At 47.7% G+C, this 27,867-nt stretch overlaps 2 protein-coding genes and 2 non-coding genes across 4 annotated transcripts; 2 read left to right on the top strand and 2 right to left on the bottom strand.

Annotated features, from left to right (window-relative positions):
* On the bottom strand, window positions 1–2,069 carry LOC140660819 (C-C motif chemokine 5-like). The gene is made up of 3 exons (XM_072882049.1): window positions 1,828–2,069; window positions 1,239–1,350; window positions 1–612 (listed from the first exon to the last, which is right to left on the bottom strand). Exons 1-3 carry the CDS (start codon window positions 1,898–1,900, stop codon window positions 525–527), a joined length of 273 nt encoding a protein of 90 aa, XP_072738150.1. The 5' UTR covers window positions 1,901–2,069; the 3' UTR covers window positions 1–524.
* A 4,443-nt stretch (window positions 2,070–6,512) lies between these two features.
* Window positions 6,513–6,584, top strand: TRNAE-CUC (transfer RNA glutamic acid (anticodon CUC)). Its single transcript has one exon. It is a non-coding gene; the product is annotated as a tRNA-Glu (tRNA).
* A 485-nt stretch (window positions 6,585–7,069) lies between these two features.
* Window positions 7,070–7,151, bottom strand: TRNAS-UGA (transfer RNA serine (anticodon UGA)). The gene has a single exon. It is a non-coding gene; the product is annotated as a tRNA-Ser (tRNA).
* Window positions 7,152–15,046: 7,895 nt separating this feature from the next.
* Window positions 15,047–27,697, top strand: LOC140661026 (eosinophil peroxidase-like). Its single transcript, XM_072882607.1, has 13 exons — window positions 15,047–15,143; window positions 15,723–15,819; window positions 16,702–16,877; window positions 17,514–17,637; window positions 19,530–19,659; window positions 20,293–20,493; window positions 20,589–20,904; window positions 22,068–22,228; window positions 22,609–22,861; window positions 24,302–24,472; window positions 25,314–25,551; window positions 26,081–26,298; window positions 27,657–27,697. Exons 1-13 carry the CDS (start codon window positions 15,047–15,049, stop codon window positions 27,695–27,697), a joined length of 2,223 nt encoding a protein of 740 aa, XP_072738708.1.
* The last annotated feature ends 170 nt before the right edge of the window (window positions 27,698–27,867 follow it).

The following is a 27,867-nucleotide window of genomic DNA, read 5'->3' on the forward strand; positions in this document are numbered from 1 at the left end:
GCAGCATTTTGAGAACAAGACTGAACAATGAGGTTCCACAATGAGCATCCTGTAAGTAACCAGCCTACCACTTCCTCCACTAAGGAGACGGACCTTACTCACAGCATCTACCGTTCCATGGCAAAATTAATCCAGCTAACTTGGAAGTCAGCCTGGGTTTACGTGACACCACTCATACCTAATTTTGACAGACCACTTCCCATGAATAGCTCTGGGGATAAAATCCCCCTCCCATTCTAGCAGCGGAGGCACAAGGAGGTGACAGTTTAGCCACATGTCACACAGCAGGCTACACCAAGTCGGGTCTGCAGGGCCAGGAGGTCCCCAGCATCACAGCTGCCCGTAAGGGTGACTAAATTATCATGGATAAATGACACCTTTGCAAGACTAAAGGAACTTCAGGGGTCTCAAGGTGGCTCAGCAGGCCCTGGCGCTCAGCAGCAGGATTTCTAGGTCTGTGCCAAGACTCTGCTGGATGGTCTTGCAGGACTTCTCCAGGGCAGAGACCTCTCAGCTCCCAGCACTCACTGCAGCTCCAGGGCATTCACGTATTCCTTCACCCACCTGGCATCAGGGTTAGCACAGACCTCCCGGTCCTTCCTGGTGATGAACCTGTCAAGTCAGGCAGGGAAGCGTTACAGCCCCGGAGGGGGGAAAGGGACACGAGGGCCTCAGGTCACCTCCTAGGCACACGCTGACCTGCCCTGTGATCAGGGCTAGCTCCTAAGGGATCATCTCCCCTCCAGTCTCCCATCCTACAAAGCCCCAAGCATCACGGGGCTGCACAGCCTGCTAAAACCCAGAGGGCAGGGAGAGATCAAGGTCCCCTGGGAGAACCCCCCCACGGTCAGACGTTCCTGGCCACGTTCAGTGCAGAGGTGAGCCTGGATGCAGCGCATGGGCAGATGGCATATCAGGTGCAAGTCTTGCAGGTGGCACATTATGTGTGTTGGGCTCATCACCACTGGGAGGTCCTGCTAGCTACACAGGGACCTCGTTCCCACACCTTATTCCCAGCACCAGGATGGTTCAAGGAGACCAAGGAGATAACTTATTTCTCAGCTGAGGAGGATGAGTGCTCATGTGCTGCACATGGGACCCATGGTGGCTGCCCCTTTCCCTCACTTCAGGTATGGTTCCTCACACTACCATGCTCTTGGCCCTGTTGGACATGAAGCAAAGAGCCCAAAGTCTGGCAGAGCCTTTCCTCAGAGCCCAGAGCGGGAGCCGGTACTTACACAACTGCTGGCTGTGAGCACTTGCTGCTGGTGTAGAAGTAATCCTTCACATGACTCTGGGGCAGCTTTCGTAAAGTGTAGCTGAAGCAGCACACAGTTGTGTCAGCGCCAACTGGAAGAGATCACGAAAGCCAGCATGAGTCTATCAGTCCATAAACTGCACATTCCCCAGCCGAGAGCATGGGCAACCATCCCCTTAATCAGCTGTGGAGCCTTCTTCTCTTCCTATTTCCCCAGAAAGTCAGCAAGAAAATGCTGTGTACACCAAAGCTTAATTAGTCATTGCTAGGATTGCTTGTTAAATGTTTTGCACTCACTTCCAATGAAAAAAAATCTCTCAGTCACCCTGGGACCACTCCTAAAGCCCAGCAACAAAATCAGAGGAGATGAAACATGAAAACTTTGATACTTACCAGTAAAATTCATCCCTAAGATAAAAGGATGCTAGAAAGGAAGACCAGTCCCAAGAAAGCAGGAGAAGCTATTCACACAGGTTTCCAACCTTTGCAACTAACTTTGTAGCTTCAAAATTACTGCCAGTCAGAGCAAAAGTCCACCCCAAGAGAGCAGAGAGACATGCTGTACTCACTTGGAGCAGGAGAGGCCTGAGAAAAGAGGGCAGCAACGAGGATGATGGAGAGGCATGCTGCGGAGATGTTCATTATGGACAGAGATGAGCTGCAAGGGCAGAGGCAGGACCAGAGCAGATTCCTCCTGTGTCTGATGTGAGGTGCTGGCTCAGTCCTTGCTTTTTATAGGGATGGTGGCCAGTCCCGTCAGTCAGATTTCAAGGCAAACACTTGGAGTTTCCAAAGCGTAACAGAGCTGATGTCACCGCACCTTTGCCTCAGAAATGCTGAAAAAAAGGAAGCAGCAGGTCTAGGAAATACCAGAATAGCCTTTATGTGAGGTGAGGTAAGTCTGAGCAAATCGGCACCCGCATGAGAGCTATACTGACCAAGACAGGATATGAAACCACCCTTGAGCAGCAGGTTCACAGTTAGATTTACCAACATGACAGCAGTACTCATCAAACTCATCTCAGCATCCTCCCTGAAGGACCAGGAGGACCTCAACTCAGCCTCCTTTTCGAGGACTCAGGCCTTGAGGACAAAGGTGCTCAGACCCTCAAAATGGCTTGGGGACAGCGCAGGTCCAGCTGGGTGGTCCTTGCTCCCGTGGTGGGTCTGGGACATGCACAAGGTGGATGCAGTACGGGCAGCATGGGCAGCAGGCACGCTCTGAGCTCTGCTGCCTGTGCAGGCAGCAAGGATGGCTGGCACCCTGGATACTGGTTGTAGGTCTCGGCTGGCAGTCTTTGCACCATGAAACACAAAATCCTCAATGATGTGCTTCCAGTATGGAGTTCAGGACCTCCAAACCCCTCCTAACACACCCCAGCATCAGCCAGTAAGGGGAGTGCTTGCCTGGGAAGCCTGACTCGATAGTCTGACTCTGCAAATACCATCTTCTCTCAGAGACACGGGGCAAACACAAGTGCCAGCATGGGTTTGGTACAAGGTGGGATGCAGAACACAGAGCAGGAGGTTTCCCTGCCCAAGGAGTGGAGAGGGACCAGCTCTCGTGCAAACGCGGCACCCCATCCCCTTGTGCACACTCATAATCATGGGGCTCATGACGTGGTCTGCCTAGAGCCCCCAGGCACTGCCCTTGCCATGAGGCGATGGGTTCCCCAGGATGCCCCAGGGAGCATTTCCCCTTTTTTCTCCTCCCTCTTCTCTGCAACAGGCACCAAGTTTGCCAGCTCACAGCCTGTGGTTTCTCCGGGTATTTTCACGCCTGGCTCTCAGTGACAACTGCCATTCACGAGGCACCACGAGCTCATGTCCCTGGGATTTCCTCGCTCCCCCACAGCCCCTGTAATGCAGCGGGGACTGCAGGGCAGTGCCGCTGTGCTCCCACTCTCCTTCTGTCCCACCGCGCTCCATGGGTCTGCGTGGGGCCCTCAGAGACCTCCTTATGTCTGGGTGCATTGGGGCTGCTTCCCCACAGTGTCCCCTTCACCCCAATGTCCCTGCAGGTGGGCAGTGGTGCTGCAGAAGGGTCCCTGTTGCTCTGCCAGCCCAGGGCTGTGCCAGGGACCCTGCTGGGGTGGACAAAAGCCCGCGGCTTTCCCAAATCATCCTCCCAGGAGCCATCCCCGTGGGGCTGGGAGGTGGTGGTGTCCTGGGGACCCTGAGGACTCTTGCCTTCAAAAGCATGTGAAAGACCTGGAGCTGAACCGAGTGACTGGCACCACAGGGTTGTCACAAACATGCAGTGGTGGCATTTTGGGGCAGCACAGCAACACCCGAGCAGGTACTCGGGCTTTGCAAAGGACAAAAGCTCAGCTGGAATTTGCCAAAGGAAATCCCACTCTCAGAGATGGGGAGAGGGATTATTTATTGCTACTCCTGTATTGCATGTATTCCAGTATTGTAATTAGCCTGTTATTCTGGCTAATATCTGTACGTATTGCTCATGCCCCAGATCCACATAGGGGTGCACAGCAAGGCCGTGTGTCTCAGCCTCCTCTCCTTGCTACAACAGCAATTGCACTTTGTACTGAGCCCTGACCTCTCCGTGCTGCCCCAAGGCTGATCCTGGAGCTGGGACTTCTCTTTCGAAGGAGCAGTGCCTATAGAAAGTAATTTTTACATCCCCACCACCTGCCTCACCACATGGCCCCACACACTCCTGGGCTCCAACATGCAGCGCCTGGGCCGCATCTCTTCCTTGTTGCTTTTGATGGGGTGGAAATCACTCATCTCCTCGTCCTCTGCCATCACAGACGGAGACTATCCTGCTATGGGACATGCAAGTGAACTTGTTGTGATGTGCCCAGGTCTTCTGGCAGAGGAAGGAACTGTTACTGTCTATGACAAAATATCTGACAGGTCCAGATAGAGATCTAAGAAACCACAGAGTGATACTGACGTTCCCCCAACCGCAAGGCTGCCAGAGCTCACGCTCTGTTGGAGCTTGTAGAGGCAACCGAAACCATGACATCTGCATATCTTTCTGAAAGTGCAGGGTGGCTTTGCCTCAGCCCAGCACAACTCCCTCTTCCCCGCCACCCGGCATGCCCAAGGGATGGCATAATCCCGTATGACCATTGCACAGACCAGCCTTGCCCCTTACTCAGGGGTTTTGGCCCTGTGCAGGTTTTTGGAGGTATATTCTGTGGCCCTGACCCTCACAGCAGAGATGCCCGAGTGTTGCAAAGATGCCAGACCATTCATCGTGGCTCCATCCTTGCTCCAGGTCAGCTCTTGTGGGAGGGTAACACTCCTCCCTGCTCTCCTCCTCATCCTACTCTGCACTCCTCCAAAGGTACCCACTGCCTCCCTTTGCCCTCTCCTGCTCGCTGGAGTGCAGCTCCTCAGGGAAAGGTGGTGGCAAAGGCAGCAGCCAGCAGCAGCATCCACCAGGCATTGCAGAGAAACCCGGGCAGAGGCCAGGGCACCGTGGGGACAGGGGAGCTGGGTGCCAGATGTCCCACTGCGACCCCAGACCATGTCACAGAAGGGCTGCAGGGGGGACCCTGGGGACCATGCTGGGGTTTGGCCTCAGATGGAGAGGGGAGCTGCACTGGCCATTTTAGGGAGCTGCATGGGACAAGGCAAGCCACAAGGAGGTTTCCCCAGTGCACTCTGTGTGCACTGACCCCTGCAAATCAGAGAGATTTTCTCTCTGTCCATTTACTTCCTCTCCCAGCCACACACGAGCATACAAGGAGCACCGGGCCCTCTGCCGTCTTCTGTGGGAAATGTTCCTGGAGGCCTCTCATCCATCCCCATCTCAGTCACGGCTCATCCATCTGCTGAGGAGCCCTGCAGTGCTTCCTCCTGCCTGCCCGAGCCCACGGGTGGGGCTCTCCTGCCGGCACGGAGCCTGGGGCAGGCAGGGCTCCTGCCGGCACCGGGCACCCCCCGGGCTGTCATCCCCCGTGTCAGTGCTCGTTCGCCTCTGGGTCTGAACGCCGCTGCGCTGGGTGCTGCAGGGACAGGTGACAGTTGTGCTGTCGCCTTGAGCCCTGGGCTCCTCCTTGGGCTCTTTGCCCTGGGCAGGGGTCCAGGGCTCTGCAGCACCCTGTCGTGCTGCCCATGCTGGTAGAAACCATCTGGGGAGTGGGGGTCCATTTCAAGCCCCTCTCCATCTTCCTATTCAGCAGAAAGTCTCTTTTCTAGGAGGTGAGTGCAGGTGGTGGGGGAGAAGTCTAGGTTTGTTTTTGCCCCAGCCTGACTTAGCCTCTTTTTTAATTTTTCTTTTTTTTTAAAGTGAAATACGTTCTTAAGTCTTATTTTCTTAAGTGAAATGTATGGAGCCAAGGAAACAGGCTATGTGTGGTGTGCAGGACAAGGGTGGGGGGATCACGAGCATCACTGCTGCAGGATGCCTGGGCAATGCCAGCGCATTGCTGCTGCCTGTGACTCCTGCCCAGCCCCTCCAGCAGCACAGCTCCCCGAACATGCTAGCTAACAAAGACCCGCTTCCTTCTGCAGGGTAAATGAAGGCAAAAGTCTCTGCTCCCTCAGAAAGACTCTGGAAACCAGGATCACCTACTCTTTGCAGCTCCAGATGAAGTCCCAAAAGATGGCCCAACTGGCTGTTTTCCCCTAGAAAAACACGATGCAAATGTTACTGTAAAACCAGTAGGAATGGGGACTCCAGACACACTCCCTCTACCAGCACAAGGGCTCAGACCCCTGTTTTCCCCAAACAGGGAAGGCTCTGCTGACAACAATCAGCCTGCACCTACACTGTTCTGCTTCTCCTGAGGTGACTACGGGGAATCCCCAGCTGTGCACCAGGGGCTGGGGTTGTTGTGTCCATGACACTGGGTCACCTGTGCCCAGTGTGATGTCTGTCACACAAGCCTGGCAATGTATAGCAGCCCAAATGGGGTCCATACTTCATCAGCAGCAGGACTGAACCGCCCCGGTGAACCCCCAGGGGACTGCTAAGTCTTTTCTTGAACCATTGGCCATCATTGCCTTCCCCAAACTTGCCTTCAGTGGTGATCAGAAGCATAGCCACCTAGCATAGCCACCTCCTGCTTCCCAGGCCTGGCAGAGATGGGGTCCTTCTGCACAGAGGGTCTTCCCAATGCCATAGCTCTCAGAAAGGAGCAGGCATCCCTGCAAAGTCCCCCAGAAAGGCTGTGGCATCCATCCCATCTGGTCCTCTCCTTGGGCTGTGGGGCCCAAGTGTCCCTGTCCCTTCAGGGCTTGGTTGGTGGCCACCAACAGGTCCACCACCATCACCACCTCATCCCTGGTGGTCTAGTGGTCAGGATTCGGCACTCTCACTGCCGCGGCCTGGGTTCGATTCCCAGCCAGGGAAGGGGATCCGTGCAGCCACCACAGGTCCCAGCCTTTTCCTGGGTGGCTGCACTGACCTCAAGCAGCTCCTGGGGTTCAGCACGGGCTTCAGGAGCTCCCACACCCAGGGCATGGGGCTGGGTGAGGGTTGGATGAATTTTGGAGTGTGGCAGCAGCCTCCTGTCCCCCACTGCCATTAGGCTGCACCTCCCAGCAGAAAAATACCCCAGGTGGAGGGCAGCCACGAGCCTGTGATGGGCTGTAGGGAGCAGGGTGACTCAGCTGTGTGGGGTGGACATGCTATTGCAGGATTTCTGCTTGTTTTAAGGAGAGGTGCAGGGCTGGTCCCCTGAGCATGTCTTGGCCCTCTCCTAAAGGTAAGGGCTCCCTGGGAGATCAGGGCCAGGGCCAGGGTGGGAATGCAGGGTCCCTTGATGAGGGGTGACAGGTCTGGGTCTGTCTGTCCCTTCTGGGAACAGGAGGGCAGGGGCTGCCAGTAAAAGCTCCCGCTGTGAGCAGGATTTGAACCTGCGCGGGGAAACCCCATTGGATTTCAAGTCCAACGCCTTCACCGCTCGGCCATCACAGCAGCTTGCACGCAGGGTCTCCGCAGGAGCCCATGGCTGTCACCCTGCCCCAGGGGCCACAACAGGACCTGATCCCACCCTGGACGTGGGTTCTGCCATCCTGGCCCCTGCTGCACACCCAGCATGGGTACTACTGTTACTGCTGTCACCTGCCCTGCACAGAGCTAAGGCTGATATGGAAATCAGCATCCCAGCAGTGCTGGGAAAGGGAACTGGGCACCAATCACAAAATCAGTGGTGGTGACAAGGAAGAGGGAGATGGTGGGAGGTCTGTGTCCCATCTCGTCTCCTTGTATCCAACAGGAAACTTGTCCCTGGACAACCATGCCCAACCTCCTTTCCCAGCCTGGGAACATCCCAGCCTCCTCCATCCCCTTCCACCCCCCAGTATACATACATTTACCTCTGTGAAAACAGGTCCAGACTTCTCTAACTGAGGCAGTCTGACACACAGTCCAGGCAGTGTTTTGTCCTATAGCTGGCAGGATGATGTTGCAGACTTGCATGGTTTTCACCAGGTTGTTGCCTGCCTTTCGGCTTTTGGAAGACAGGATTTGGAGAATGGAAGAAAAGGTGACTGTTGAGAGGAAATCCTTACTGAGTGAGGTAGTAACCTTGGTCTCTCTTTTGGAGCAAAAAGGTCCTATTTGGAGCACAGTCCTAGAAGCACTTGCCTATCCCTGGTTTGGGATCCCAGCTGGCTCTGGGAACCCATCCTGAGATATCCAGAGCCCTCTCTGGGTTGTCAGCCCAAGAGCTGTGCAAGTGCTTCGCTATGTCACTGGCACCCCATTCCTCTCCCATGGGGATTTATCAGCAGGGAGTAGCTTGGATGGAAACCTCACCATGTAGAAACCACTCCTCCCAGCTCCCAGCCCAAAGGAGGGTCTGTCTGCACTGCCACCCTCCCTGGCCTCTGCCTTGCTGGGTAGTTTGATTTCCCTCCTCCACTGGCCAGGGAGGAGCATAGTCCTGACACTGAGTCAGGCTTGGCACAGTCCCACAGGCATGGATGGATGCCCAGGCATGGGTGGCCACCTGCTCAGATGCATCAATGTGTTGGAAACCAGGTGCTCAAACCAGCTCTGTCACTGGACACATGAGATAGTGAGTAGAGCAAGGCCAGCAAATGTGATAGAGCTAAAGAGAGGAGTGAAGGGAATACTGTCTTTGGACAATTATGGAGAGACTCAGGAGAAAGGTTAAGCTTAAATTCATCCCTTTCAGTTACTCAGGTTTCCTTCTCCTTCTTCTCGGCTCCATGTTCACGTTCAGAGCTAGGAGATACATTCCCTGGATCTCCTGAAGTGCCTGTGGGGTTCAGGTTAGGGAATGGCACAAGAGCAGAGAGCCTTCAGAGCTGGAAAGCCACTAACATCCTGATGGGCACAGTTAGTGAAGATGAGGTCTATGGTCTGGAATGAGCTGTTTCTCCTGACTCCTTTTGAGGATGAAGTACTGCACATTTGGTATCGAAAGAGCTCTGCTGAGGTGAGGTTTCGTTTCAGGGTAAGGGTTTGAACATCCTTCAGACAGGCAAATGGAGGAACCTGGAGGGACCAGACTTGCACATTACTGGAGCCCAAAAGGAGGGGCCTGGAGCGGTGCACAGTGCATATGGAAAGGAGGGGGGGACCTGGAGAGGACCTGGAGAGGACCAGAGGGGGAGCAGAGGGACCTGGAGAGCCGTGGTATCCAAACAGAGGAGCTTGGAGGGGACCAGAGCTTGAAAGAGAGGTCTGAAGGGGTTAAGGAGGGCAAAAGGTGTGGTCTGGAGAGCTCCGAAGCCCAGACCCCAGACGGAAGGGTCTGGAGGAGACTCTATCCTCAGCTGGTTCTTGCAGCCTGGCTGGACCCAGACTTTTGTTGCACTGGCCAGAATTCCCATAATATTTCTCAGAGTTGTTTTTTTTTTCTTGACTTGTGTCATCAGCAGTGAACACCTATTTTCATCTACAATTCTTGTGATATTTACAGACAAAACAATCTTGCCTAGTAGAAAGAACAGGATGTGTTTATAGAAAAGTCTTAGTTCAACAGAGAACTGACAGCTCTTCTCTTGTAATAAATGGCACTTTTCAGTATTATGCAACATAGAAAACCACAAGGTCTGTCATGAGACAGACCCTGTTCTTCAAAGAAATGTTCAGACTCTGCTTCTACTTGCAAGTTTTCAACCTTTGATCTTCCAAGTTTCAGAAAATAGCAACTGCCTTGCTTGGGTGCTGGCTTTGCTGGACCCAGCACAGAGTGGTCACCATTCATTGCTGCATCCCATTACCTGATGCAATGTCAAAGACACTTTGTCCTGACCATAAAACAGCGCTTAAGCATCTCACTGGTTGTGATACGATGGCATACGATGATCAAGAGGAGACTACTACATGTGCATTGTGAATATTAATGCATCCCTGCAAACTCTCTCTATACAGACATTCCTTCACATGGTTAAGCATTGACTCAAACCCCAAAATTTGTGCTAATTTTGTACATCTACTCATGTATTCAGCCTCTCTAGAAATTAAGCTGTAGTCCAGGGAAAAGAGTGCACTGCAGCAAATGACTCCCATGTCTCCCAGCTGGTATGGCAGGATGAAAACTACAGTGAGTATCTAAAGCTTCTTCCACTTCCTCTTTGTTTAAATAAATCTCAGGAACTTTTGAAGCCATGTATTCTCCCAGTGGCTTTCTAGGGGCCTGACAACTGCTTCTGCTTTGGTGTATGGCTGTGTCCCAGACTCCTGGATAAGATGGGAACTGGTTCCAGAGCAGGAAGACAAAGTAAACTGGAAGAATGGAGAAACCGTCCTCCTGCTTGGCATAAGCAGCAGCTGAGGTCTCCTTCTAGACCTGCCAACCCCATCCCTAGGGAAGCCATCTCCCATACTCCAGTCTGAGCATGGGGTCACAGTCTGAAAGAAAAGTGGAAGGAATGGAAGGGGGGTTTTACTAAAAGATGGGGAGGAAGGAGTTTGGTTCATGAGGAGGAGCTGAAGTTTATTATTCATGGAGAAGAGAAGGAGCTTGGTCCATGGGAAGGGGAAGAAGGGACCAGCCCCTGGGGAAGGGGAGTTGCTCACAAGGAAGAGGTGTGCTAGCTGCTGCTCAGGACAGGAGTCATGTTTGGGGCCTGCAAGCTGAGGTCTTTCCATGGATGTATATGCAGTAGGTTGTCATGGTGGAAAGTCACAGATGGCCTTCCTCAACTTTCCTGCCCTGGGAACTGTGCCTACTGTTCAGGGCAGAGTTGGGTCTGAACACCCTACCCTGCTGAGTCATGCTGAGTTGGCATAGCCCCCGCAACCGCAGGGACCACCAAGAGCACTGCAGGCAACAAGGGCAGCAAGAGTGCTCGGGCTGTCCCACAGCCCAGCCTGAGAACGCCACGGATGGTCACTCCATGGGTGTCTTTTCTGGAAAGAGGCACAAAGCAGCCTCTACTCACTGACAGCACTGCCCAGTCTGTTGGGCTCATCTATCTCTGCACGGTGGGCAGAGCCACTGTGCGCTAGCCCAGAGTACCTTGTCGTGGCTATGAAATAGTCTCGGTGGCTGATGGAGGGCTGCTCTAAGAAGGCTTCATAGCCTTGGGTGTTGATGACTGGTGAGCCTTTAAAGGAGGACTTCAAAGACAGGTAATAGTCTCACTCCTGGGCATCATGCAGCTGGAGAAACCCCTGAAGTGAACACCTCAGTGATGCTGGAAAGACCTGTGGTGCCACCTCCTGAGCATCCCTTGCTGTTGCTGTGACTCCCACACCAACACTGTGGAAGGTCCCACTGAGAGAAGTGGGACTCCCACACTGTGGGCATGGGGCCCTCAAGCACATGTGCAGCTCCTGCTGGGGGACTGAGGTTTTTTCTCAGCAAACCTCACCAGTTACCATCCCAGGCTGGAGAGTGAGACCCTCCTGGTGTTCCAATTCCCCTCCTCCAGAGCTGCTGGCTGATAGGGGTAGATTGGTCAAACCATGGGCAGAAGGACAGTGCCCTGGGTGGGAGTGCTACAGCTCTATAGTATGATGATGTAAAGAGGAAATAATCTCTTAGCCCACAGCTTCTCAGTTTTTAATTCATGTGCTTTCAACCCACATTGCTGCTCTGGGGTTGGCCCTTACATATTCCTCAGAGAACATCCAGTAGCGAGCCTGTATCCAGACCCTGGCTGTACCCTTGAGTCCATAAGAGCTATTCCAGGAAGCTGGACTACGAGCTGTGCAGAGATGAGAATATTCATCACCAGCTTTCCCCTGTGCACCATCTTCTGAAAGTCCTCTGCTGTCCAGGGGCTGTATTTCAGTGCAGCATCTGGCCTTGAGCATAGAACCAGATGGCCTTCTCCATAAAGAGTTAGAGTTACTTTTTAGTGCTGCAGCCTTCATATTTTTAAAGCTGGACAAACTGGTTTTATTAAATGTGACCCCTGAGCTGCTGGGAACTTTTCCTCCTCTACTCGCCCTACAATTTCTGTGCTGCTAACCTATCACTTCTTATTTTTTTCTGTTTTATCCTGCTCGCTCTATCTCTATACGAGCTCTGCCCTTCATCTGTAGGAGCAGAAGATGCACTGGACACAGTTTTGTAAACCCGCAGTGGTTCTTCCATGCCACTGTGCCCCGGACAAGGACAGGCTTGGCTTGTATGGGCTGTTGGCTCTCAGTAGTATGTAAATAAATCCACAGTTTGAAATATAGGAAAAATATGCCATTGGCAGGTGAAGAAGGAGCTTTGTATGTTTGAAGTTGTAGCTAAATTAAGTCCTTAATCGCTGTTAACCTTGAAACATCCTGGTTCATGCCTGGGTTTTACTAGCATAAATGTGTCTGTGTCATGAAAACGTGAAAACGGGTGCTGAAAGAGCTTGCAGGAAAATCAGAGGTGTGTCGAACAGGGAAGGGGAGGATGCTGCTTTTTGCCATTAGTATGGGAAATAAGGAATGTAATAATGAGCTCTTTCTTTTTTATGTTGCTTAAATGTAGTGATCTTGTTGCTACAGCTAATGCTTAATCACATATTTAGCAAACACCATCAGCAGTCACAAAACTAGATTTACACTAGGATTTACAGGTGAAGATCTGCAGCCTGAATAGTAATACCAAGAAGTAATATTAGTAATACCAAGAGCCTGGAAGAGAAGAAATCTGCAACTTCTAATCACTCGGGACAGAGAGGAGTTCTGACAGAGGAATCTGCTGCTTGGTAGGTTAATTAATGGATAATTAATGCCCTAGCTGCCCAGATGTCTTGAACGCTCTGCTGAAGGAACATCAGCCTTGGTGGGCAGGATATCCTGCTTTCTCTTGAAACTCAAAAGATTGCACCAAAACACCATAAATCCTAGCTGGAGGTGACATAGGACAGCTTGCCTGTGGACACGTGAAAGCCCTCGGTACTACACTTGCACCCAGGCTCGAGTAATTGGTAGGACACATGTAATGTTAATGCAACGTTTGCATGGCAGGTGACTACAATCTTGGGAGCAGCATCGGGCTACCTGCAAATGACGGTGCACCCCCTCGAAGGCAGACAGTACCAAGTACCAGGCCCTACACCAAGGGCAACTGGGGGTTCCCAGAATGTCACTGAGGCACTAATGCAATTGCAATGATACGTGTCAAAAATACAAAAGAAATAGCAAAACCACCCTTCAGGTACCTGGACTTCTGCTTATGTACATTTTGTAGGCAGACAGCTGGATGGACAAGGTAGAGTGCCTGCCAGGGTGATCAGAGTCCCTCTGAGTCTAGGGGCCAGCTTCTGCTTTTGGTTTTGAATTTCTCTTTAGGGGAGAAATACTGACATTGTATTTTCAGCTTTTGAAAACCTGACCTTCACAAAACTTTTTTTTTTCAGGTTTAAGGGTTAGGGTTAGGGTTTGTTAGCAGTTTCCTTTCTCATATTTTCCTTTAATTTATTTTGGCTTAATAAGAACTATGAAAATATTTAAACAGTAAGAAGGATTGGCTACCTAATCTTTTGAGATTTACATGGCTGATTGTCAGTAAGAATTCAGCATTGCCTTTTGTGATCAGCCTGACTGATATTCAAAGAATTAAATTATTTTGGCTACCTTCCCATTTGTCCACTGAAGTACAGCCCTTTTCCCGACTGTACAGCTGTCGTAATCCACGTTGAAATGCTTGGCTGACCCAACACCTTGTTCCTTCCTGGATATTTCAGGACAGAACCTCCCATTTTGTACCACTGGCCTGTTCTTATTTGCACAGATATAACTTTGTGATTGTCCATATTACTATGCATATGATTTTACTGGAGACAGCTCAAGCTTGCTCTGTGCAACTGCCTTGTTCTTTGTTCAGTCTCTGTCATCCACAATGATCAGCAGTTATTTTATATGCATTTCCAAACCGCTGATGATCTGGCTAGTGTTTAATTATACAAACCATGTCACTAAGCAATTTTAAATGGGACACAACTTTGGTTTTCCTGGATACAAATTTTGGCAGGTCCATCATTCAGATGTGCTGTGTTTGGACCTCCACGTACTCCGCAAATGCATGCTGGCAAAATGACCCATTTCTGGCTTCCCAGACCATCAGAGATGTCAACCAACAGGGAAAAAAAAGCCAAATTCCACCATCATCTTTTACCATTATAAAATTATGCCAATCTCTTTCACTTGCAGAAAAGAAACATATGCCTTTATTCTTTTTCCTTTTTTACTGACTTGTCAGAAAGGAAGTCAACATTTACTGAGAAAGAATGGAGAAGAGTGCACCTTTCTGCTTAATCCAGGAAAGCAAACCAGCAGATAATTTCCTCTTGGCTCAGTCTGGTCCCAGTTTCTCCCTTTTTGGCCACACCCAGGTCAGACCCAGCTAATTTCTGCCCTGGTGCAGGTGCTATAAAGGACTGGCTTGTTTCCTAGTCCTACCAGCTCTGCAGAGATGGCAGGTAAGATCAGCGCTTTTTAATTTTATATCTGCATTTGACTGTTTCGATATTTCTCGTGTGGGTATTGGTGCATTCCATGGGTGAGCCCAAGAAGATGAGGAGACAGAGCAGAGCGTTAGGAGCTGGTGGTCCTTCGCACTTCCTTCTCCCCCCATGTGTGAAATACATTTATTTTGAGAAGTGAGAAAAGGCAGCTCTCCTGCCTCAGGTAGCAATACCCTGCAAGATTGCAAGGAATAGGCAGCCTTCAATCCCTGTGAAGATGGTTGAAGCATTTCCACAGATTATAAATGTAAGATAACCTGCCCCACTGTGAGAAGTTCATTAGTTCTTCTAAATTTTGTCTGTCTTTCCTGTTCCAAACAATTAAAATGTTGACTAAATTACCTAAAAAGTATCTAATTGCAACCTTTTGGTTAAAGATCTTCTTTTGGGGAAGACACTCTACCATTGTACATAACACTGAGACCAAATGATATACATTTCTAGCGTTAATGTGAAAAAGGAACAGAAATAAGTTTCAGGGAGCATAAAGGAGACTAATAAAGGGGGTCGAAGGCTGGAGGACCAGTGCTAGACGTAGCAGATTGTTTTGCTCAGTAACAAGACTGAGAGGGACATGTGGGGTCTAACCTCCTCTACACCACCCACCTGAGAAGGACGCTCCCAAAGGCAGAAGAGCAGGACACTGCCCTCTTCCAATGCACCTTCCCAATAGTCTCCATCCCTGAAGCCTGGACTGTGCTTGGTTGCCTCCTTCTTGGCAGTTACTCAGCCCAGTTTACTGAATGTCCCACACCACAGGGATGTCCCTGTGTCCTGCCAACACCTACAGCTACAGCCCTCGCCAGCCGGAGTCCCACCTACGGACCTGATCAGAGGGGTGCTGTATTTTATTGCCAGATCCTGAAAGAAATATTCAAACCAAACCTGTCAGTCTCTCCTGATGCTTCAGTGAAGCCCTGCCCATTCAGAAGATTTATGTTGCATTTCTCTCTAGGCATAAACCCAAGAATTACTCTCTTAGGATCCATCATCACTCTCTGCTTAGCTGGAGCATTGGACTCCCCACTAAATAGTAAGTTTCTGTTTCTCATTCTGCTGTTACTGTGCTTGAAAGGGTGTGAGTCAAAAAGTCTGAGTTCCTAATTAGATATAGCTCCAATATAAAATTGAAATATCCTGTAGACTGACCCACTAACAGTGAAGTCAATGCCTAAGAAACTTCATTGTCTATTTAACCAGCAGGTCTTCCAAGCACATGATCATTTTATGACAGGGAACCTGGGTCACAGATCATATATTTGGCTTCTTCTGTGCATGTCCCTTCTTACAGAGAAGAATAGCTTCAAAAAGAAGGGTGAAAAATAACTCCCTAAAAGCCTCCCAAAGCCATCAGAGCCAATTCTGTGAAATGGATAATAAACTACCGCTTTACAGTCACTTCTTGTCCTGGGACTTTCAGGACCTCAGCAATGGGGTGAAACAGATGAGCAAGAGGAGCACAGATAAAGGTGTCCAGGTAGCACTAAACACACAGTGGAAACTGCCTGTAAAGCAAATCAGTGCACCTCAGTACCCCGCGATGGGGTAGGATGTGTAGCTCCTGGTGTACATTACAAAGTATCCTCAATTTCTGCTTTTTCTTCTTTTTCAGTAGAGGACTCGGAGGTGCTACCATACTCATCTCTTCTGAGCAGCATTAGCGAAGCTAGGCAGCTGGTAGACACAGCATATTTACATGCCCGAAAAAGGTGAGTCCTTTTTGCATGAGGGCCCAGCATTATAAGGAAATAAGAGAAAATACATGTGTGTTTCTTCTGTTTTCCAATGCATATTTATTATGGAGACACCTTTGTTCAAGGGCTCTCGCTGTCATAGTTGGAGAGAATCTTTTGCTTGTTTTGGCTGGACTCTAGTGTCCCATGCCCAGGGCCACCCTTCATCACCCGCAGCTATTGCCTCCTCCCCTACACTGCCATGGGCACCTCTCAATAGTCCACAGTGGTCACGCTGAACACACGTTGAGTCCTCTCCCAGCTGCTGAAGTTCTGCCCCTCTCTGGAAGGACAACAGTCATGAGGCAGTTGTGCAGATGAGCACCCTGTCACAAATAAGTTTCAGCAGAAGTCAAAACCCAGGTATCCCTCTGTGTATTGTTCCAAAAGGCTGGTTCCAGGCAGCAGGATGCTTTGGGGAGGAGGCTCTCTCCACCCACCCTACTGAAGGTTTTTCATTGTGCAAGAAAGAGCCATGGGGACCAGGAAGAGAAGCAACAGGACCAAGGTTGTCTCTCCAGTCACAGAACATATTTTGTGGCACACTAAATGTAAAATTTTAGCCAGTCACTGAATATAACTCAGTTTTCCACTGACCTAGCTTTTCACATGATATAACAAAATTTATCGTGACAAGGACGTAATGCAAACTTGAAATAGAGGGTCACAATGATTTGTTTGCCAAAATGTGTCTGAGATGATGGGCAAAGCTGATGAGCAGCCAGCTTGTCCTAGGTGAGCAGAGCCTGCCTGGGACCTAGCAGTGCTGTCACGTCTAAGTACACCCAGCCTAGCATGACAGAGGAGGTCTGATTTCAGATAAGGTGGGATTCTTTTATGGGATTCTTTTATGTTCAGCTTAAAGAGAAAACTAGAGGAAAAGGTTGCCAACCCAGTGGATTTCCTGAAGCACTTAAAGGACCCAGTAGGAAGAACCAGATCTGCAATCCGTGCTGCAGATTACATGGAAACTACTTTGAAACTCCTCAAAACAAAGCTGCATCTCTCTGGGAAATGGAGATTCAATGTTACAGGTAATGTGGTTTAGACCAAAATGTCTTACAAACAGCTAAGAGCAGAAAATCTACCACAGCAGGAGTATCAGAGAGCAGCTCTGCCATGATCCAAATAACTGGTGATAAAACCCTTCCCTGCAACAGCCCCAGGTGAATAGACTTTAAGCATGCTCAGAGGCAGACCAGACCACCTGGTGTTTTAATCCTCATCTTTGGCAGTGCCTGTCTTATATCTTTGATGATAAAAACAGCCTAACAATAAGTGTGATAAACCTCGGACAAAAGGCACCGAATGCCAGGAGACTCTGACCGCTGAGAACAGAAGCCCATCTTCCACTTCTGGTCCTCACACCCACCTGCCCAGGTTGTACCACTCTGCATGCTCATAATTTTGTTCCCAGTCTAGGGTAGAACATTGCTGGTGATGATGCTCCCCATATTCCCCTAGAAAGTTGTTCCATGCCAACCCAGTTTCCCTAGCCCAGAGGTGAGAGCTGATCCACAAATGGTTTAGGGACCAAAGTTACAATTCAAATCCAGATGTTATATATCCACAGGTCTGACTCAGCTGACTCAAACATTGACCTAGAATACCGAGAAGCTAAAATAAAAATGAGTAAGAGCAGATGTTATTTTGCATGGTTTCTCTTGCAGACCTACTAGACAGAAAACAGAAGGAGGTGATTTCCAAAGGAACTGGCTGTGACTATCAGATTCGTTCCATTAAATGCCCAAAGCATGACATTTACCGGACCATTACTGGGGAGTGCAACAACAGGTAGGATTTGCATGTGGACAAGGAGAGTCTCAAGTTTGTACTTTGACCCAGGATAGATGGCTTAAGGTCATTTGTGTAAGTACCTTTCAACAGGGCAAGAAGAGCGAAATGTTCATTTTAGTGGTGCCTATAACAGGTATTTCATTTCTACCTATGCCTGACAGGAAAAAGATGTAATTTCTTGAAAATCTCAGATTTGAGCCCATTGCGTTCCATGTGCTGCTTTGGATGAAGGAGGGGACTTCTTGGGAAGGGGGGAGGTGAAAAGTTGAGGAAAGCAGATTTTGGGGCTATGACAGCCAGCCTCTGATTCAGCTTGAGGCTCCAGGAATCTCCTGTAGCATGGATAATACTAATTTCCCCAGGCTGGTTCATATGAAAATATTCAGCTATCAACATATCTGTGTGGCTACTGTTGTGATGCGTAAGGATGGGAAGTAAATAAGTTAATTCTTAGCTCTTCTAGCTTCGTGTATTGTGTATCCTTAATCTAAAAAAATGAGTTATTCAGCTTTTGGCACATAGCTTCCCTCCTGGTTCAAACCTGGGATCATATATTTATTTATTTCCTTGTTAGCTTTTTTTTTTGACCAGAAGATGGCAAAATTTCTAGCCTAATACTTTGAAGTCAAAGCTCGCTATTCTGTTCTGCCAGATTTGCTGCCTGGTGTGCTAACTCCAGCCCCCAAGTCTGAGTGTGACTTGCATCTGATGTGCATCTGGCATGAAACAGATGTGCCAGATGTGAAGACATAGCACAACTCTGCATTACACGTGCAGGGAGCTCACGCTCACAGTGCTAGCATTGCAGTCAGTCTGTACCTTTACCCACAGACCCCACAGCCTTCAGCTCCCCAAGGATAGCAGTGTCCATGCTGACTTTTAGGCTCAGGGTAGGGTTGTTCTTGGGCTTGCTAATCTAGTGGGCTGCCAGAGAGATAATGAGGCACTCAGAAGCGAGTAGACTCTGTGATATGTTAACATTTTTCCAAGGATCTTGCTCAGCTTGAGATGCACACCATGAGATAGCACTTGAATATTTTGCAAAAATCTGCCTGCAAGGACAGTAATAGCAATCAAAACAAGAGTCATGGTGGTACTGGGTTCTTAATATTTGATGGAATTGCTTCAGCTATGGTGTGGCAATTGTTCTAGGGCATGCTTTTATTTCACAGCACACTGCTGTAAATTTTGGGTACACCACTCCTTTTTAAGTATAGACAGGTATTACCCAGATTTTGTGGATTTAAGAGCTTAAACACAGAAAGTTGTTGCGCACCAGCTGATATTCAGTAACTGGTTTCCCCAAAATAACCTGTGTTTCTGTGTCCTTAGGGCCACAGCTCATTGGCTCAATCAACATTATTGTTCTTCTGAACAAGTGTTGCTCAAATTCTTCTGAGCAGTATGAGGCAATATAACAAGTGGCCACAGCTGCAGATTGCAGTTTGAGAGGTTCTGTGCTGGACATGGGGAAAAACTTCCTGAAGGGGCAGCCTTGGCACAGGTACCCACAGAGGTGGAGGATCTTTGTCCTTGGAAGCTTCCAGCCCTCAGCTGGACAAAGGCATGGCCACCCTGATCATTGGCGATAGCCCTACTATGAGGCTGATCTTGTGTGGAGCAGCAGTGGAGGCAGAGGTGCTACAGAGATTTAAATGCCAAATAAAGTTAGTATAATGTCATAAGGAATCTGTTCTTAATGTCAAAAAAGTTCATTTTTCTCTGCAGTAATAATGTTGGTATTATTTACTTCTCAGTGTTTTCTGGCTATCACCTCTGTTACCAGAATAATCAGACAAGGATTAAAGGGCTGAAAAACTTTAGTCTCTACAAGCATGTTCATTTCTGAAATAATACCAGTGTTTGCTTTTCTCCTTGTGATGCTCCAGAAAGCATTCTCATCTGGGGTCCTCAAACCGCGCATTTGCTCGCTGGCTCCCAGCAGCGTATGAAGATGGAGTGTCTGTTCCCAGAGGAGCAAGTGAAGGAAAGCTGTACAATGGATTTCCACTCCCGCTGGTGAGAACTCTTATTCTTGTCCAGATAACAGTAGTGGACACGGCCCTCACTGCATCCATCAGAAATGAAACAGTGGCAACATCTAGAGTATAAATTGCTTGATCCTTTCCTCTGATCTCAGGTGCTAATTTGAAGCTTTTTTTCTACAACTGAGCTATGGCTTGGGGTGATATTTTTTGTTGGGAGACAGACATGAACAAAAAGGTTGTGAATACTTCACTAAGCAAAGCATAGACAACATAACATTTTCAGAAGTGTGCATCCCCAAGTTTGATGCAGACAGCACCACAGTGTGCTCAGATACACCAGGATGTTTATACAAACCATCAGGCTTGGGTGTTCCTCAGCCATCTTCTTGACTTTCTGGATGTGTGCACGTACATCAGTTTCAGCTGTAAAAGGCTTTCCATGAAGCTTGGCTTGGCTGAACAGCTGTGGAGTCAAGAGGGTGCTACTTATCACATCTGTTTTGATACAGCTGGGGCATGGCATGGGTCTGTTTAATGCCATAATTAACTCTTATGAGCTTATCTAAGATCATCTCATGCATGATCTCATAGTGGGTGTTATACTGAGAGGTAAATTCATGGTGGTAGAGATAGTCACACACATTTTCATTTTGATTTTCTGCAGGTTCGAAAAGTGTCAAATGAAATTGCTCGCACAGCCAACGAGGACATCACTCAAGATCAAGGGCTCTCTCTTGTCTTCATGCACTGGGGCCAGTGGGTCAACCACGACATAGACTTAAGCCCTTCCAGTGGTGCAGGAGTCAGCCCAGAGCTTCACTGCGAGAAGGATTGTGCCTTCAAGTCCCCTTGCTTCCCCATTAAGGTACCCTGACTTTCATTCCATCCCACTCTATCTTAAGACAGTAAAAATAAAACCACATGACTTTCTGAGGCATCGCTTATGTTTTTTTGCTTTAGTTTCCCCCTGATGACCCACGGATGCTGAGGTCAAACTCTTGCATGCCGTTCATCCAGTCAGCGTCCGTGTGCAATCCCAGGACGTTTACTCGTGAGCAGATCAATGCCGTCAGCTCGTTCATCGATGCCAGCACAGTGTATGGTAGCGAAGACTCTGTGGCAAAGAGTCTTAGAAATCAGACAAACCAGCTGGGTTTGATGGCTGTGAACCAGAATTTTACTGATGCGGGGCTGGAATTATTGCCCTTTGAGAACAAAACGAAAAGTGTTTGTGTTCTCACCAATGAGAGCATGAACATCCCCTGTTTTAAAGCAGGTAAGGTGCATCTGTGGAGTAGTTTTCAGTGGCCCATAAAGTCAAACAGGATCATTATGGTCAGGTGTCTGTCTCTTTTATATTTGTATGAGGTGCTGCAAGACATGATGGTGTAAGGTGAAAGAGAGGGGACCCTCCTCCAAATTAAAAAAGAATAATAATTGAACAATAATTGTTTAATTAAACACAAAAATTATTTTAATTTCCCAAAAGAGTTAGAGCAAATCATTGTCCCTTTAAAAAGTCTTTTCAAAGGTAGAAGAAATTTTCAATAGAATAACCACCAGTGTTTAAAACTTCTCAGTGACTTTTTTCCCCGTCCTACCTAGAATTCACCATTCAGTTTTCAACTCAATAAATACTAACAATTAAATGCTCTTAATCAATTTAGTTAACTCTCCCTGGTACCACATTTTAAATTTTTAATATTTCAAATATCCCAACCTACATCAGAAGACAAGTCTAGAAGTTTGTCTGAAATTTAAACAGACTGATGACTCAAAACACAGAACTTTTTAAAATGGGAAGTGATCCATCATAGGCACAACATTAAAAAAAATTATAAATGTGAAGCTTGCAAAGTCAATAATAAGAATATAGCGTGTTCCCATTGCACATTATTTTCTCATTCCCTGAACACGAGAAGAGCTCTTTGCTGAGTGAGGAGATACTCAGTGCTTCTTCCATCAGCTGTCAGAGGGTCTTCACTGCATCGCCTCCGGTTTTCTCTCAGCATCTCTGCTGAAGGCACACAGACCTCTCAGAGTTGTTTACAACATGGGTGAACTGAGACAAATTTTCAAAACCAAACATTCACAGCACTGATATAAAAGAAGATTGTATCCTTGAGGTACAAAAGGAAGGCAGACACGAGATTTTTCACAAAATGAGACATTTACAGCTGCTTCATGACCATGTGCAATATAGTTTAAATTGCCCAGAGCCTCTTCTCCAATGGTTTTGGCTAAATGGTTTGGACAGAGAATGTTTTGTCTTCACTGGAAAGAAATATCTGGCATGAATGATAACTGCTAGGAAGTTTAACCATGAGCATTACTGCCAGTAAAACTGACTATCAGTTTTTGCTCATCTGTCCTAACACAAAAACCCGCTGCTGAAATAAAAAGTAATTTACAAAATTCCTAAAATATTTTCATTTGTAGGTGACAAACGGGTAACTGAAAACCTGGGACTCTCTGCACTGCACACTGTCTTTCTACGAGAACACAACCGCCTGGTTACAGAGCTGAGGAAATTAAATCCTCACTGGGATGGAGAAAAGCTTTACCAAGAGAGTCGGAAGATTGTAGTTGCCATAAACCAGGTGCTGATCACTGCTCGCAGTTTATCATCTGCATCCTTAGGAATGGTTTTTCCTCCAGGAAAAGGAGGAAAACCATGCTTTGCAGATCTAGTGGAGTTATTTGTGGGAGTTGAAAATTGTGAGTAAAGATGGTCCATCTGAGACAGCATGGGTATCCAGAGCTTTTTTATCCATTATTTTACCAATTTATCAATTATTTATTATATTAAATAATTGTACTATATTATGCCACACTCAGGCAATTGCTACAGCTCTTTTTTCTGAAGATCTTAATGAACTCTGCTACTGGACAGACAGTCCATGTTCATGCTCTTCACTTGACTTTGATGGCATTTCTGCTACAGCTGCTGACAACTTGCTCTGCTTTTGTGCTTTTTCAGATAATAACATACAGAGATTACCTGCCACTTCTGCTGGGGGAGGAGACCAGCAAGTGGATCCCTTTCTACAGTGGCTACAATGAAAATGTGGATCCTAGAGTCTCAAATGTTTTTTCCCTGGCTTTCAGATTTGGTCATACGTCAGTAAAGCCTTTTGTGTCCCGTTTGGATGACAGTTTTCAGCCTTTGGGTTCATTCTCCCATGTCCCTCTTCATTTGACCTTTTGTGCTACGTGGAGAATTATAATGGAAGGTAAGAACGTGGAGCAGCCAGCAGTCCTGGTCTCGTCCTGAAGCAGACACTCAGGCGGAGGTGAACTGGTAAGGCACATGAGCCTAGACTCCAAAAACTGCTTTAGCTCCATTTATTTAACTGGCCTCACACAAATTACAGTGCCATTCAGCTTGGAAGGTGCTCATGACATGTCTACCCAAGGGGCTTCAGACAAATCGGTGGTCTGCTTAATGTGGAGCAGCAGGACAGTCCTGCAGAATTGTCACTAAACACAGCCTAACACTGGTTCTGCATTGTACCCAAGCAAAGGTTCCCTGCCAAAAAATTACGTGCTGTTATACTCTAACCATTGAACGTTATCAAGTACCAGCTCCCGCAGAAGCAGCCACATTGGAGCAGGATTTTGCATACAGTTCTGTAGCTTCTTTTGCACAGTTTTTCAGTGTTGTCTTCCTCAGTTGATTGCACGATAATTGCTTTCATATTCTGAACATGTCAGTAAATAACCAGAACATATAACAGATTAAACCTCCTTCTCAGGTTGCCGTACGTCTCTCAGCTCAGCGAGAGGCCCGACAGCGTGAGCATTGCACATTCACTCAAATAGTGCAACTGCTCATGCTGTTCCAGGAGGCCTGAGAGTCATGGCACCAAATGTCAGTCAACCAAAATTTAGGTCAATATCTAAGCTATTATATCCCTCTGTAATTAGTAAGCACTGCCAGAGAGTGATGCATCTAGTCTAACTGAGCTAGAACAGCATAATTGCTTCCTCGTGTTCGCCATCTCTCTTCATTACTCTAAAGGGAGTTAAGGGATCCTGCTCTTATACAGCTGGTATCTGCAGGCATGAATTTTTCCAAGGAAGACAAATGTCTCTTCCAAAATGAGTTATCTAACTAATTATGGAAAACATACCAAAATACACACTGCAGCCAATTTTCCTGTGTTTTGCTAATACCGTCTTCTTAATGGCTATGAAAAAGACTTAGACAAACGGGCATGAATTGATTCTATCATTGTATTTAATGTTTTAATAAATATTTGTCAATTAATAGCTAAGTATAAACAAAATCAATTGCAAAACCTAAACCTTGGGCAGAACCCCATGTATCAGTACATGCTGGAGACTGACAGGCTAAGGAGCGGTTCTGCAGAAAGGGACCTGGAGGTCCAGTGGGCAACAAGTGGATTTAGGGCTGCAGAAAGGAAGGTCGATGGATGGAGATGGGGAAGGGTGGGGCATCTAGTTACAAAAGGGAGGTCTCATCTACTGGCATATGCAGGTATGTACATATGCACCAGTATATGTTGAAATGGAAATACAGAGCTAGGTGAACCCCACACAGCCCAGAGTAGAAAAGACATCTAATGCAGCACTGTTTCAGCTGCACAAAATAGACCATCAAAGTTGGAACTTGGTACAAAAAGTCTTTTCCTGGTTTGCAATGAATGCAGGTGGCATTGACCCACTGATACGGGGCATGGTGGTTGATCATGCAAAACTGATGAAACAGAATCAACTGCTTATTGAGGAGCTCCAGAACCACCTTTTTGAACAGACAGAGATAATGGGTCTGGATCTGGCAGCACTGAACATGCAACGGGGAAGAGACCATGGTCTTCCAGGTAAGGAGACACAAGTCCATACGTCCTGTGAACAATACTCTTTTTTCTTCTGCTGTTTATAGTAGTTCCATGAATGTACTAAGCTTTTTCCATACCAATAGGAAGAAACAGTACCTTGATTTGAGGGCGAAGGATGGATAGACAGTCAAGCTCAGGGAAGAAAAGGTTTCTGTATTATAAAGCTCTTTTTCTGAGGGATTTAAGACAAGGACAAAAAGCTTGGAAAACAAAGATGATGGCTGGGATAATGTAATAAAGAGGGATAGAAACAATGGTGTATTGCAAAGAGAGAGCGTGTAGCGTACAGAAGGTACAGATGCAAGCAACCAAGTTCAGCTTTCACATGGACTAGACAGACCATCTGTGCTTTGCTCTTTGCCCATCAATGCTTATTTTGTGTCTTCAGACAACCCAGAGCTCTGGGCAGAAGTGGCTTGCACCCACAGGTATGATTGCGCTGGAGAAGAACGGATGCTCTTGGGTTAAGCACAACCAAATGTTGCTCTTTCCTAGGACTTTGATGATAGAAATTTTGCCTCTCAAAACTGCAGACTGGTGCATTCACCCTCAGCACTAGGTAGCTCTAACCGACAGGATGCAATAAACCTGTAGTCACATGCAAAGACAATCCAAATTGTTAGTTAAGTGTGTGCATACAAAAAGGATTTTTGAAAACATGGCATTTATTGTGACTGTCTAGACAATAATGTCTTCCAGATCCTTTAATGCCATTAGAAGAAGCTGACATTGCTCACAGGCCAAGGGGTCTGTTTAGCTCCTGAGCCTAGGCAGATGGTGGGGAGACACGGGTCCTGATCAGCTGCTGTTCCTGCTTTTGCAGGTTACAATGCCTGGAGGCGCTTCTGTGGGCTCTCCCAACCTCAAAATGTAGATGAATTGTCTGAGGTGCTAGGCAATTCCAAACTGGCCAAGAAGTTCATGGAGTTGTATGGGACACCGGACAATATTGACCTCTGGATTGGGGCAATCGCAGAGCCCTTTGTTCCCCAGGGCAGAGTTGGACCCCTCCTGGCCTGCATCATTGGCACCCAGTTCAGGAACCTGCGTGATGGGGACAGGTAGGTAGCTCTGAGAGAAAACCTTCCCCATGGCATTTATTATGGGAAAAAATGCCAACATTTCATGTGACACACTAATCCAGCCCATCTCCAACACGCCAGTGAATGCTCCCAGCAAGGCTCACAGCTTGATTTTAGCCCAGTTGCGAAAGGGCTCTTTTTTGCAATCCATTCCTACAGACTCATGCGTTTGAGGAGAACAGGCTCCAGGCCATGGGTGATCTGCAGTAGTCTCTGCCTGAGGTGACATTTGCTTTCAGGGTACAAAAGGGGAGGATTAGTCACTGCCTCCCAGCAGCTTGGTGATGCTGCGTGGAAGAGGCAGGCTCTCTGCACTGGCAGATGAGTGGCAGAATCCGGACCTGGCCACACCTGGAGACACCTCTTTCCAAAGAGGTGTGCCAGCTGCCTGATAAATCAAGATGGACCTGAGCAGAGACTCACCTTGGCCAGATTCCCATCTTGGCAAGTAACCAGCACCAAACTCCTTCAAGGAGACCGTAAGCTGCTTCTGAAAATATCATTGCAGATTCTGGTGGGAGAAACCAGGAGTTTTCACTCTGCAGCAGTTGCATGCACTGAGAAAAATCTCACTGTCGACAGTAATCTGTGACAATACTCATATCAAAAAGATACCCAGGGATGTGATCAAGGCCAACAGTTATCCTGAGAACTTTGTTGACTGCCATGAGATCGATGTGCTCGACCTCTCACCCTGGAAAGATGAGCCTGAAAGTGGCACAAAAGGTAAGCAGTTGTCTGAGGTCTGTCAAAAATAATAAATGTCCTACAAGGTCAGACTCTTGTGTGCCTAAGAAATGAAATAATTAAGGTCATCACAGTGCCTCTGCCCCCAAAAAGACCTTAACCATTCATTCAGCCCCACTCAGACACCACTGGAGGCAGACGTGCTGTTAGTCTAGTCTCCTTGCAATCCATCACCTTCATCATCCCTTAGTAGCCTGCCTCTTCCTCTTCAACTAGGTGGGAAATCCCTGAAAATCCAGTCTGTTTTGGTCCTTGTGAATGTGTCCTTCTCTAAGCACCTTATTCCAGGACAGTTGAAGCCTTCCTTCACAGGAAGAGTGTCCATGAAGAAATCAATCAGAATTAGCCAACCTCCTCCAAATTCTTACTTTGCTGCTCCAAGTCCCTGCTCTCCCCTTGCCTTCCCTAAAGCTCTAAAGCATTTTAAGGTATATCTGGAGTTGTTTTGAGACTGCATGGCCTGACACATCAGTAGTTCAATACGCATAGTCAGAGATTATGATGTGCCACATCCTGAAAGACAGTAAAACAGTGTCCTCATATATGAGATGAGGAACTAGCTGTGTCCTCCTGCTGATATATTTTTGGCATGGGCTTTCCCAGCTGGAAATAATGTAGGGAAAACAGAGACTTGCAGAAGACAGGTATGGCCTGAGCAGAATGGACTGGATTGTTTTTTTCCTTCTGGCAACCCATTTATAGATGATCACAATACCTGGGGATCACCTACTCCCTCCTTCTGCAAGGCACAGACCACAAAGCATCTCCATGCAGTTCCTGCACTGAGTTTGATTAACTACATTTGAGACAGACACTGCCGTTTAAGAAAGACAATGGCACTTGATGTAAAGGCTAAATTATGGTGACTTCACCCCGTTCTTTAGGAACAGAGTCCAACTGATGCTCACCTTCTCTCTAAACAATAGAGGCTTCCTGATTTCTTTTATTAACTTACTCTTACAGTCACTAAAATTTGCTGAGCTGCTTCCTGTGGCTCTTTTATCACCAGGCTGGGAGGAAGCTGAACTGTGTTTGTTCAGCTAACCCAGAGATAGTGAAATCACAGTTTAGCAACTGCTAAAAGTTTAAACTTCTCAAGTGCCAAGAATTTGCCCCAAAAACACTCGTCCAAAGGGCTGTCTGATGTTAGGTCACCAGCGGTACCTTTTGAAGCACTGTGGTGTCTCAGAGGTACAAGGATACAGGTGACCTGGTACTCAGTTACCCATTCACCAGAGACTATTTTAAGCTATGGAGTTAAATTAAAATGTGGGGAGAAATATTGTGTCCCGGAAAGACTTCCTGCCTCTCAGTAGCTTTTTCTGCTTCATTGACAGTTTCTAATCCTGCTCATCAGACCAGTGTTGAAATCTCCTAACGGTGGCACTGAGCTGCTCTTGGAAAACTGCTGCCTGTACATCCTGCTCAGCTGATTGCTGTCAACTGAACCTCAGCACATGATTTCTCAGAGAGGAGCTCAAGACTATGTCTACTGTTTTATTTGCTGTACTGTGATTTTTATATCATTTATTTGTAAAAGCTTCCAGT

This window comes from Ciconia boyciana, chromosome 17 (assembly GCF_034638445.1).
Source record: "Ciconia boyciana chromosome 17, ASM3463844v1, whole genome shotgun sequence".
Lineage (NCBI taxonomy): Eukaryota > Metazoa > Chordata > Aves > Ciconiiformes > Ciconiidae > Ciconia > Ciconia boyciana.

Excerpts from the sequence above, each read along its gene's own strand:
- LOC140660819 (XM_072882049.1), bottom strand. The coding sequence starts at position 1,900 with ATGAACATCTCCGCAGCATGCCTCTCCATCATCCTCGTTGCTGCCCTC. Across the intron at positions 1,351-1,827 it reads TCAGGCCTCTCCTGCTCCAA|TTGGCGCTGACACAACTGTG; the intron begins GTGAGTACAGCA and ends GATCTCTTCCAG. Across the intron at positions 613-1,238 it reads TGCTCACAGCCAGCAGTTGT|GTTCATCACCAGGAAGGACC; the intron begins GTAAGTACCGGC and ends CTGACTTGACAG.
- LOC140661026 (XM_072882607.1), top strand. The coding sequence starts at position 15,047 with ATGTTGCATTTCTCTCTAGGCATAAACCCAAGAATTACTCTCTTAGGA. Across the intron at positions 15,144-15,722 it reads ATTGGACTCCCCACTAAATA|TAGAGGACTCGGAGGTGCTA; the intron begins GTAAGTTTCTGT and ends CTTCTTTTTCAG. Across the intron at positions 17,638-19,529 it reads ACTGGGGAGTGCAACAACAG|AAAGCATTCTCATCTGGGGT; the intron begins GTAGGATTTGCA and ends GTGATGCTCCAG.